General features: G+C 46.3%; 1 protein-coding gene across 1 annotated transcript in view; it reads right to left on the bottom strand.

Moving 5' to 3' along the window:
• Positions 1-659: 659 nt before the first annotated feature.
• LOC135376012 (uncharacterized) overlaps positions 660-12,658 on the bottom strand; it is a 225,637-nt gene continuing 213,638 nt past the window's right edge. Inside the window, exon 4 of the mRNA XM_064608629.1 lies at positions 660-1,402. Within this exon, the coding sequence (XP_064464699.1) occupies positions 695-1,402 (708 nt within the window). The 3' untranslated portion in view covers positions 660-694. The remainder of the gene's footprint in view (positions 1,403-12,658) is intronic.

Raw genomic sequence — 12,658 nt, 5'->3', positions numbered from 1 at the left:
ATATGTCCGACCGTATTACAATCAACATGTAAGCAAGATCCCACAGCGCATTTCAGCGGCAGTGACCTCAAGTTTACTTACATACCTTGGAACGAATGCTCGGTTTAAAATCTGCGCGTGGAATCGCCTTCAGCTATGATACCTTGAGATCTTCATCCTTTGGGAACGAGAACACATGCACTATTGGGTCCTCGTCGTTGTTGTTTCGACAGCAAGGAACGCAGCACCGGCCCGTGTGGAACTGACTCACCAACATCGTTTCAGTTAACGACACTGCCTATCTCCATATAGAGCGTTCAAAAAGCATACGTAACTGTCGCTCGAGAAACCTGACAATGCAGTACGCGACGCACAGGCCAAAATCTCACGAAACAGACACTAGAGTATAGAGAGATGACCGGTAAGTTCCACAACGCTTGCATAAGCATGCATCGGGCCATCGGACTCGGGATCAGGCTCGGGCAACTAGCGTTACGTCACACGCTGAGAGAGGGAAGCATGAAGATGCCTTGTGTTATCTAGGTGGTGTTGTTAGCAGGCCCCGAAGTCACGCCTTATCAGATGATTGTGATCGTGAGCTTCGAAGGCCCGAAATGCCGAGGGATCGTCGTGAGTCGAAACCTACATAACACTATCATTTATATAGAAAGGTTCTTTATTTTAGTTTTGTATGTTCGCTTACATTTCTATACAACTATACACTCTTTGGAATTTTTACCACAGACGCTTTGATCATGCCATCGGGCGCTGCAACATTGACGCTTACATTCGCCGTCATGTGCACTGCGGTATCACGAATCGTCAAGCTGATGTTCACTGTCAAATTTTCTTTTGAGCTTAACGTTCCTTCGTCGTATTCATCGTCGCAAGGAGCACAATTTATTTTGTTTTCTAACACCCGATTCGCATATGAAGTTTTTTCGTGATTCGTTGTACCAGTGGGCTCCGTAGTATTGATGATCAATGTAGCCACCGATGTTGTGAACACAGTAAAATTAACGTCTTGGGCGCCGTTATGAACCTGCGTAGAGCCTGTCGATGTGCCCAGATCGCTCTTCGCATCTGACGCTACAACTGACGGTGAGGTATGCTTTCTACCAGGTCGATGTGGGTATGCTGGAGACAGAGTGGCCCCTGTCGCTAACGACTCTTCATTGGTCTGTCGTCTGTGAAATAATGATGCTGTGGATTCTCCAGACCCGTTGACTCTGTGTGGTGATATTGTCAAAGTCGTTGGTAGAACATCCCGTTCTTCATCTCCAGATGTCCCCTTGTCGTCATAGTCAACAGTACCGCAGTGTTTTGCCATTGGCGACTCAGCCAGGTACTCGTACGAGATCCTACATATGCCGTTGCTGCAGCGGCCTTTGGACCCGAACAATTTACCAACTGTGGCGAAGAACTGAAAAAATCATAGAAAACAGGGTAGATTATGAAAAATTACAAAGTCTGGGTTAGCCTTATCACGCATAACTTGTGATTATCTACGTCAAAATACGGAGTTTCGAAGAAATGATTGGAAATATGACGGATAGGTCATCTTCGCATAGAGTTTAGGAGCGTGTCACCTCTTCTGAGACAACAAGCAGAGTGGATCATACAGAGTTTAAACAACGTCTTCCACCCAGAACTGAGCTGGAACTTTTTTGTTGTTGTTGCTGTTCCAGCTTCCGAAAATTTTGCGCTAATTTGAATCACACACTGCCTTACCAGCGGGATGTGTTGAAAGTGATTGTACATAGGTGAGGACGTGTAGGTAAAGCGGTAAAGCGCCAATCTGGATTTAAACATGGTACTTAATTTATTTTATAATTTTTAAACGACTCAAAGACTCCGCACACAAAATACAGCTTCATTTAAGCGAATATCAGGCATTTTCATTAATATTCGAAATAAACACGCAAAATATCATACTTTCGTATTTTCCAAGAGTAGATGATCTCACTATGGGCAACGTAGAAGCTAGCTATCCGGGCATGATGTTGCACTACAGGTTAAACCCTTGCGAAGACGAGAGACCCAATCTTGAAGAGTCACATAGCAATCGTTATTGTTATATTTAAGATTGACGCGCGGTGGTGCGCGGAAACTGTTCTGCTAGGCAGCGAATTCAAATACATAAACGTTGCCGTCGCCCGAGAGCTTGTCGCGAATCACTGACGCGCGTTACAGACTAACGACCCCGATCTTCAACTTGCACGTAGCGATCGTTGAAGTTCTCGCACTCCGCTCCGTAGGCTCGCGCAAGAGCTCTTGGCGAGTCACGGGCCGCAGTGATGCATTTAATGCGCGTGATAGGATAACGACAAGTTGAAGATCGGGCCCCATGACACATGTCGACGAGCGTTACTACCAAGAACAACAACTTTATTTAAATGATGGTGATTGGGGCTTCCATCGCCAGGGGCGAAACTCTGTCCCTTTGCTGGCGGTCAAATTGTGCTTCTAACAACTTTATTGAGGACCTCGAAAGGGCTTCTTCAGGACCGCATACCGGTTTCGTACCCGCTGAACGTTCTCATCTAGACTAGTTCCTTACCAGATAACGAAATAGAAGAAATACTGATGCATGCTTTACCTAACCGAAATATTCGTTCACCTTTTGTTTATTTCTCGATGATGATGATGATGGTAATGATGATGACGCATCGAATGAAAAAATGTGGAGGTGATTCGCGACTATTTCGGACTGGCAACCCCGTGAACCTGTACGTAGTTAAAACAGGTTTGAAGAGCTATGAATAGAGAAGGAGATCCGTCGGTGAAAGAACACGAGCAGCCACAGTCGCAGTAGGGAGACAAACACAGTGTGAGTCACAACATAATATCACAGTTATCGATCACAATCTTCAAGGTACTGTAATGTAAACAGCAAAACTGCAAAACGAGAACTGCAAAACGAGAAACTGAACTTTGCAGGAAGCTACTAGCTTGGACGCTTTGGATACGAAGCAACTGTGCTGTACATTGAGCATTCTTTTCAGAAATCAGACTGCAAAGGTGGTTGCGCCAAGCAAACAGAAAAGGAGAAGAAGTACTTGCAGACTCATAAGGCTAGCCAACCCTGAGGCCTCTCGCGTACAATCTATCGAAAGCGCAAGCAACTACGCGAGCCATCTGGTATGTCACTGCACTTTGTGGTCGAGAATGCAGGTTGGTGCATCCCGGAACAATAGAACGTAAGCCAGATATCCGTTGAAGAGTTGATTTTTACCGTGTTGGTACTCCATCTAGACACGCAAGCTCAAAGAAAGGGGGACACACAGAGATGAAACACACGAGCGCTAACGTGTGTTTCCGCTCTGTTTCAGTATGTACCTGCGCTTTCGAGCCTAGACTCGTAGAGGTCGCCTGGACACACAAAATCTTCCAGACAATGCCGATACCAAGCAATATGATACAGCTTCATCTTCTTGTCGCTCTGCTCCCGCCAGGAACACGGGTCACAGTGGAGCAGATTACAACATGTATAGACTATAGACGAGAAGGGCCAACAGATGGCGCACATTTGGCACGCATGGCGCACCTTTCTCAGAGGCATACAACCGTTAAAATAGCCTACACAGGACTTCCCCAAAGTTGTTGTGGATTTTCAAAACAGATCTAATAGCACATCGTAACCTGTCTGGAATGCGGTACGCAGTACATCAATATCATGTGGACAACTGCTACTTTGTCGTCGGAGGATGTACAAGGTCGCCAAAGGTCCATATAAGCGTTCAATATTAATTCCGTTAAAATGACAGTAGCATCCGATTCGGGCGATTGCGAAACTCTACGGTTATTTTATTCCTTGTGGACTGCTCACCACGGCATCGAAAACCCTGCACGAAATTGTTGCGTAGTTCGTCTGTCATTCGATGAAATGCATGACGAGAATGCAAAATGTGCAGGTTATGACTTGCCTTACTATGGATGCAAAATTTTTGTTACAATGTAATATTCAACTGTTAAAAAAAACGAGATCCATGAGTTTTGCTACTTATCTGTATTCGTTCGCCATGCAAATTGTGGGAGTGTACATGTGTCCCGTTCCCAGTGGAAAATTCCCATTAAATTGATTAAAGGCACATACCACAAAATAACTATGTAATGTAAAATCACCGTCGGTAGTCACACAACACTGCATGACAGTGAAGCAGCGGCACTCCCGTCAAATTGATTCAAGGCACATCCCACGAATTAAGGAAAGAAAATTAGCGGAGGCTCTTTGGCTGCACGTTGAACACATGTTTATAAGTCCCAAACGTCGCCACACCAGCATTGGACAGCTGTTTCCATCTTATTGGGCCTTCATCAGCAATGCGTAGGTGGGCAACGTTTGAGCGAGTGGAGCTTCAGGTCTGTGTTTGGGAAAACCCCAGAGATAACGCATAATTAGGTAGCGTCCTCGGTGTTCATTCGGAAGCTGCACAGGTGTACCGCGATGTAACTGATTTGGACGCAAGTAGTTTGGAAATATGCGGTATTACGAATAGGAATATAAAGAAGGATCTGCACACAGAACTGCAAAGCTGTCGGATTGGCTTGACAGAAACAGTGTCTCTGGCTAAACCGAAGGCAGTGAACCTTTGACTGCAGTCGCGAAGCTGGGTCCTGCTGTAAAGGCTACCTCCGTCCAAAGAGCCGTCCCAGAGCAGGGCAGTATCTTCTCTGGTAGGTCCACAATGAGTCTAGATGCGTCTAGTTGTCCCCAGCAGTCCAGCTATCATTCAACGTTGCTGGACAAACCTATAATACCTTGTTTCCAACAGAAGGTTTGGAAAACGAGAAAAGAAGGTTTGGTCAGCCATGATACTGTGGCTAGTGTCAAGAGTACAACACTCAGGGTTTTCTCAAAACATAATTGTGGGTGATTGTTAATTGGGCACCCAACTTACAGGGTTAGTTTATAAGGCGTGGATGGACTAATGTGTTCCAGGAAAGCAATTGAATTGAGAATCGTCTTCTTCTTCTTTTTTTTTTTGCCTGTGTCGGAGTAGCGTTTCCACTCATTTGGTTCATGTTCGGCGTGCGGGTGTCCTTGTCGGTTGTTCTTGTAGGTGTCTTCATGGAGCCGAACTGTTGTAGTGCTGACTGTTGGGGTCAACTACGTACGACGCGCCTTCGCCTTGGTGAGGTCTTCGACATATCGACTGCGTCGATCATGGGCTCGGGACCTCGGGCTCGTGCATCGAAAGCCTGAGCGCCATCGACGACTTAGAACTCGGGGGAAAAGGACGAGCTTGCATGTGTGCTCACTGTTCTTGACCACTTCTTCCTTGACTGTCCTGGTCTTGCCTATTCCACTGGGCCATTTCACCTATATTAAATATTTTATTCTTCTCGTTCTTGACTGACGTATCCTTGCGAATTCCTCGCCTTGTCTATTATGCAACCGCAGCAAACCTCGACGAGATTCGCTACAATGTCACCATTTTCTTTATGCAGCATATCGTTGATTGAACCCCGTGGGAATGGGTGGTATTCACTGACTCACTCTGCACTGCAAGATATTGAAAGTTCTGGCATACGAGGATAATCCGCACAAGCTAGTGATGGATCTGTTAATGGCGCTTACCGCCTTGTGTACCAAAACAGGGCACATGCTGGTTCCCCAATGGGTTTCGGTTTCTTGCGGTGTTCTGGGGAATGAAAAGGCCAGTAGAACCGCAGAACCAGCTCTCTTGTCTCAGAGACAGACGAGTATTGAGCTACTGAGAGGAGACCATCTTTGCATTCTTCGATGCCTAAGGGCAGCCCTGGCTTCCAACCGATGGGCAACTCCTCCCATCCATGAGTTGCTCCAACGCTCGCTTTCCGCATGCCACAAAACACGTCTCGTCAGGATTCTGCATTATTCATCGAATGCGCCTCGATATAGCTTTTACACTCACTGGCGTTGCTGCTTGAGACAGGTTGACTATCCCAGATGCTGTCACAGCGGTGCATATTTCTTCATTGCCCAGAGTACCAACGTTGTCGAAGCACACTCTCGGGTTCTCTTAACCCGCTGGACTGTCGTCCACTCTGTTCCTCGAAATTGTTTAGTTCTCGCAAATCCAGCCCACCAGCGCTGTGCTCTCAAAGCTCTTTGGATATTTTTGGACATCATAGGACTTCTAACTTTTATGAAGCGGCTCATTAGCTCATTCCCCATCTTATCATCGGCAACAGGGCAGAGTACCGCCCCTGGTGATGAAACTCCCCATTTATCATCTCAAAAATAAAGTTGTTGTTGTGCCTCGACCCGAAGTTCTCACTGTCGAATATACTGCGCAAGACCCGATCATTTCGCGCCTAACCAGAATGAGGTCTACGCAAGACTTGTGCTGCGTTGTCCCACTCAGAATACAGAAGAGACGTTTGCATAGTTCATTACGGAACTGAAACACAGATCCCGCGAGTGTAGTACCAGAACAGAACGAAACAAGATTGTTTTAACGTGAATACGTCTTTAAAATCTGCACCGAGGTAGGGTAGCATCCTGGAAATTCGCGCGGCACGTAAACTGTCACTTTCTTCATTCAAGCTGACAATAAGATACTATGAGGCCAAGAGGTGGGGTACCAACATGCCCCCAGCTCGGCAGGATGCTCGTCTACCCAAAGCCGCGCCTCAACTCTTGGCCTCGCAGTCTCTGATTTCTGAAAGGTTCACAGCGATAACAAGACTGGCCTCGACCTTCCCCTCAGGCAACCGCGGGTGCGGCACGCGTTTGAAGTTCGCTGTTAAAAGCGTTATTCACTTGTTGTCTTGCTGAACGCTCCCGTATCACTTGCGCTGAAATTGTGCGAAGTTGGATTCTATTCGGATACACAGCACTACAGGCTACAATTTGAGATGATATCTAACAAGGTGCAAGACATATCTTAGGGCATCAGGTCGCAATGCCTACGTTTGTCGTTAATACAGGACACCGTGCCTTGAGAAATTGAATGGTTCTCGCTATAAACAGTGCGAAGGCGTTCCCAGTTTCATCGCGGGACAAAGAAAGCCATACGGGAAGCCCAGCGAAGAACAGAACTGCAGACTATGTCCGCTTCAGAGTCGAGGCGTCCATAAAGGGCAGGGAAGTGGCAGTAGACGCTCCAGCAATGATCAGCTCTGCCCGTTCCGCTGCTAACGACGACCGCTGGCAGGGTGCGGACATGCACTTCGAGAACACTTTCACCTTGTAAACCGATGTCGGTTGTATCAGTGTCCCATCACGGGAAAATCAAATGGTAGTAGCCCAGATTTCTTTTGGTATCAGCGACAACAGAGCAAAGGCAGGCATATTGAACACTGAAAACCCATCACTGGAAAGAGTTATAAAGATCTACATCGCACATGAATCAACAAGGACTCACCACCTGGCGATCAACGCACAACCAAGCGCGACAAAAGAAAAGCCTGGCGCGATGACTGGGATGCTGCTGAGACCCTGCTCAAGAAGTTTGCTCCTGAGAAATGTGAACCGTTGCGCCGTTGCAGCAAGGTAACAATAGGAACAAACTGCTCAGCGCTAACAAGACGAAGGGCTGCCAAACGCATAAACGAAAGAACATAGCTGCTGAAGTATAACAACAGACCTGCGGTCACTTCATATATTCACGAAGTTTTTAAATTGATGAAGAAGAGAGCAGGTCGGGCCAAGATACAGCTTATCTTCTCAGCCCCAGGAAAGCTTATGAAACATTCTCACTCTTTAAACTAGACCAGCCATGGAAGCAAATTATGCGCTAAGGAACACAGCAAATAATGTTTTCCCATGGATCCCACATGGAACGTGGTGGCTGATCCACATTATCCCCTGCTCTGTCAGCAGAACATTAAAAAAAGGCAAGCCTTCCGTCACCGTCTAATGCAGTCTTGTTCTATTCAAGCTGCTAAACCTAATCCTACAAAAAAAAAAAAAAGAAACTCGAATTTGACAGTCAAGACTACCTCCAGAATAGCGGCACGGCTATGGCCCCTAAAATGGAGCCTACTTATGCAAATATATTCATGGAGACTCTGGAAATTTCTGGAGGGACGTGAAAGAAAGCCGGCACTTTACGTGAGACATCCCTATTGAAAATAATGCCTGAGGTTGCCTCAGAGTCTGAGGTCTTGAGGGATTATGGGACATCTTCCGGGGTTCTGGGGTTACCTCAGAGCTTGAGGCCCTGTGTTACCTCAGAACTTGAGGCCCTGTGGCTACCGCGCAGCCTGAGGCTTCTACAGAGTGAACCTCAAGGCATGAATAACACAGAGTACCCTTAGCACGACTTCGTGTTCAAATACTTCTTATTGGTATTGAGGTCATCAGGTTCTCAGTACTTTTTCAGGCATTTTAATTTCTTGTTCAGCGTCGCACGGGCTCTCTTCATTTTCATTCTGGTTTCTTCGCCTTGCTCCACTCTTGAAGCACTGGAGGTATGCACCTAGAAGTAAAATTCACTTCAGGTACGATAACCAAAGAGGTAGTACCAAATAATACACGAAATACCGAATAGGGATTACTAAATTGAGTGAGCTTGTCTGCATCTACGAAAGTCATTTGCTGTCCACAATGACAAAACTACAAAAGTCCATTACGGTAAATTGCCATACTCAAAACACAGATGGCTGTGACCACTGGCATACATAGAGCCTTCAAATAAGCTGAGTAGCTCTATGCATACCGAAAACATGCATATACGTATCGAACAAGAAAAGATAACCATAAATGCTTGTCAAACCAGAGGTATGAACGGTCTGGTAAGAAGCCGCGTCAGGCACGTTGTCGAATGAAAAACAACAGAAGGACAGAAATTTGGTGGCGAGTATACCGTTCAGGATATGTAAACACTCACATTGTGCCGCGTTTGTTGCGGTTCCCGCTCACACCTTGATGGTTTTCCTTTCCGCTTTCGTTCGATGCAGGCCTTGGCGACATCCTCAGTGCCTTCCACGCGACATGCAATCTATCTGAAATGCATCGCACGGAATCTGAAAATACGGTATCAGAAATATTAGAAATTCAAATTTCATTCGCAAAATATTCAAGACTAATTTTCCTTTGAAACAAGACACACAGACACGCGCAGGCACATACATACAGGAAAAAAATATATACAAGAAAATTCCTTCACGTACCTTCGAGAAAGAAGCTTTCACGGGTTTCCTCGCCCTCCTTCCGGAAAATAAGGTGGACAGGGTCTTCTGTGTTCCGACTGAGAACCTGCGGCATCGTTGTCTTCAGAAAAATTCCTCACGTTGTCCACAGAAGCAACAAGTCGAATGTCATCAAAACCTAACGCATACGCACGTCATCATGGCATCTTAGAATTAAGCCGTACACAGGACAAAGCAAATACACACGCATGTGCCATAGAAGCTGGCGCGTAACTGCCCTAAGCTGGGGGAAGCGACTCCCAGAACCGCGTTAGAAAAGCGGGAACTTAGTGCCCGGCCCCTGCCGAGGGAGAAATAGGCATGTGCGGCTCGAGCGAAGCCACCAAGTGGAGCTGTAAAAACGACACCGAAGTATGTTTCCCGCGTTTTTTTTTTCTAAACTAAACGAAACCACATATCCCGTCTTTTGTAGCTTCTTTGCACAACATTTCATTATGACGCACGCCAACCCCTTTGAAGCTCATAAAAGTAGGAAATATCGCAGCAACTCCTGCTCGCAATTTTATCTATCCATTCTAGCATCCAATAGAAATTCAAGTGTGAATCTACGGTTTATCCGTTTACCGTTTATTGCGCTTATTGTGTTTTCAGATGGCTGGTCATGCAAAAATCTGTTGTGTATTTTTCGCACGAGTAATGTGAATTCTCTTTGCATGTTACCAAAATCCCCGAGTCTAGGGAGTTACGAAAACAGACGCACGCGGCCAGTGCCCGTCCGTTTTCGTAGTTTCGTAGCCTCGAGTCTTTGTATGAAATATAACCTCCAGCTCGCTTGCTTTTTAGCAATACTTTCATTGTGATTTTTGTGTAACGTTTGTATTGGTGTACAAGTTGTGGGCGTTTTGTGCTAGCAGAGCTGTAGTTTATAACCGAATATAATTGAATTTATGCCTTCCTGATGGGCTATGTGGATGACGCTTATCAAATTCCACGTTTGGCATTACGGTTTGGTGTAGGCTTAATTAACTTTGCCAATTTAATGATTGTAACATAATTAAATTAAAAGTCACCAAACTAAATTATACTAAAAAAACTTGCCCCTGAGAAACTCCACAAAAATCCCTAAGGCCGTAAGGTGCACCACGGTCTGAGGCCCAATGTTGATCCTCAACATTCGCTGCGGTAATCGTAGTAGAGCTACGGCCTGGTCAGTGGGCTTGAGGCGGAACCTTAAAGGAACCACAGCAAGCTCTGGGGTAAGAGAGACGTTTTTCCAGTAGGGATGGATGATATATATTCATGATTTTGCGACATTCAGAAAGGAACCTCAGAGTATTCATAAATGATCTCAGCCTACTTTCACCCCACTGGTAAGTTCACCCGTACTTACTCAAGCGAAACGACGTATTCCGCAAGCCCACTTACTCGCAACAGTATTTGTCCTTTAATAGCTGTCACTCGCGGCATACAAAACTTGCCATTCCTTTTAGCCAATCTCTTCGGTATAGGAAAATCTGCTCGAGCAATGATGACCTCCGACAGGAATTTAAATCAGTTGCAAAAAACATTCCTTGACCGCCATTTTCTACGAAACCTTGTGAAAGACACTCTCAACAGGGCTCGAAACCAATTCCTGAGAATATTCCGAAACTAAAGGGCATAATAATTGGGCAGTATGGCGTTCTTCAGCAATCCAAGCGCACAAGGAAAATTTTCCCAAAGCCACCCCTTGTCACATACAGGCGCGCACGCAATCTGCAAGTAAGTTGATTCATTGTTAGATCAAACGATTCATCGGAGAGATGTCACCCATGCGAAGGCTGCAGATGCCAAATATGCAAATTAATGCAAAATACAGCCCTAGAGCCACATCAAGGTCAGAATTAGAGCAAACCCAGGCCATAATACACCATACCTTGGTATGGTGCATGCAGGATAATATTTCATAGTTAAAATGTCATTGATGTGTCCTGGTATCGAAAACAATATTGTCTCCTTTTACCCCAGCTGCCCGGCACGGGGTCAATGAGTTACACATGGGAATAACGACATGAAACCTAGGACACGGAGGAAAACAAGACTATACGATATCTGTGCCTCGGAGCTCATGTTGTAATCATGAACCAGCTCTCCTGTACACTAGCCCTTGTGCACATGAGAATAGGGTCTATGCGTTGTACATGCACCTTACACATACAGTGTGTGCTGTGTTGTAGTGACAGTAGTAATGACTGGACACAGACTGCCGCCAACGCACATCTTGGTCTAAACACGATTTAATTAGCAATTAGAGCTAATTGGGACCCCCCACATTAATAAGCACCCTCCAGGGTGTCACCGCACTAATTGGGAGCATCTAACTTGTATCCAGACCAAGCTGTGCGTTGGCAGCAACCTGTGTCCATAAAAAGAAAAAAAATATACAGAGATAGAGTTGAGGAAAACAATTTGTTTGAAAATCAACGTTTTTGTGACGAACAAACCGCTCCAGAACGCATGTCATGTCCGTCATGTTGGTAGTTGGCGACGGGCAGTTGCACAGATCGACGACAGGTGGCCACCTAGCTGCAAGGCATCACACTAGGTGACGCCACCATCATAGCTCTATGCGAGAAAAACAGAGAACAACAAGATACTAGTGGCAGGTAAAAATGGCAACACTCCTAAACAAGTCTAGGCATGCGAGAGAAAAGGTCTAACCACTACTGCTGAACAGCACGGAGAAAACAGTACACATCGAGGAAAAGGCTTAGGGGGGCGATCACTTAGGCCTAACCACGACGTCACAACACTATGCCGCTAACACAAGGCGGGAACCACTGGGCACACATCGCTAAACATGCGATAACATGAACAAAAGACTTGCTTACTGCTAAACAACTCTAAACATGCGCGTACGGGTCACGGCAAACAGGCGAGAAAAGGCTTAACACGAACGCGGTCAAGCAACACACAAACATCAGCAAATCACTCATTGGTCACTGGTAAACAAGTCTAAACATGAGCGTACAGGGCACGGCAAACATGCGGGAAAAGGAGCGCGATAAAACAACACACAAACATCGGCAAATCATTGACCTCTTCCCCTGCGGGGACGGTGCAACCGGCCCCATGGCAGAGTCCCACGGCAGCCAGGCACAAATTGAGCCAGCGCGGGGACTGCGGAGCAACCGAGCGCATGTCTGCACTCCGCGAGATCCAGCGAGCAAGTGACTGGGGCCCCGCAGCAGCTAGGCATACGCGCTCCTAGGGTTTTCTGCGCCGTCCGCCCGTCCTCCTCGCAGTCATGGAGGGGGTCTCGCAGGCAGTTTCGGTTTCGTTCTCTGCTCCTTCCACTGCGCGCGCGCTCTCCTAGCGGTAACGGGTGGCTTCTCCGTTTCGATTTCGCTCTCGTTTCTTTGCCACTACATGGAATGGTTGCAAGCACGTCAAGAAATGCTCGAAGCATCTCTTACAAACGGTTGCAAACGCTCGACCGCATCTTAGCGACGGACAGACTGACGAAAAAGAAGTCTAACTTTAGCCTGGATAATCTGTATTGGGAACGCAGTTCCAATGTAGAGGACGACGGCGTGTAAATAAAAGTGATGCATTTCTC

Source organism: Ornithodoros turicata, unplaced genomic scaffold, assembly GCF_037126465.1.
Source record: "Ornithodoros turicata isolate Travis unplaced genomic scaffold, ASM3712646v1 ctg00000969.1, whole genome shotgun sequence".
NCBI lineage: Eukaryota > Metazoa > Arthropoda > Arachnida > Ixodida > Argasidae > Ornithodoros > Ornithodoros turicata.
This window is presented reverse-complemented; position numbering and strand designations above follow the sequence as displayed.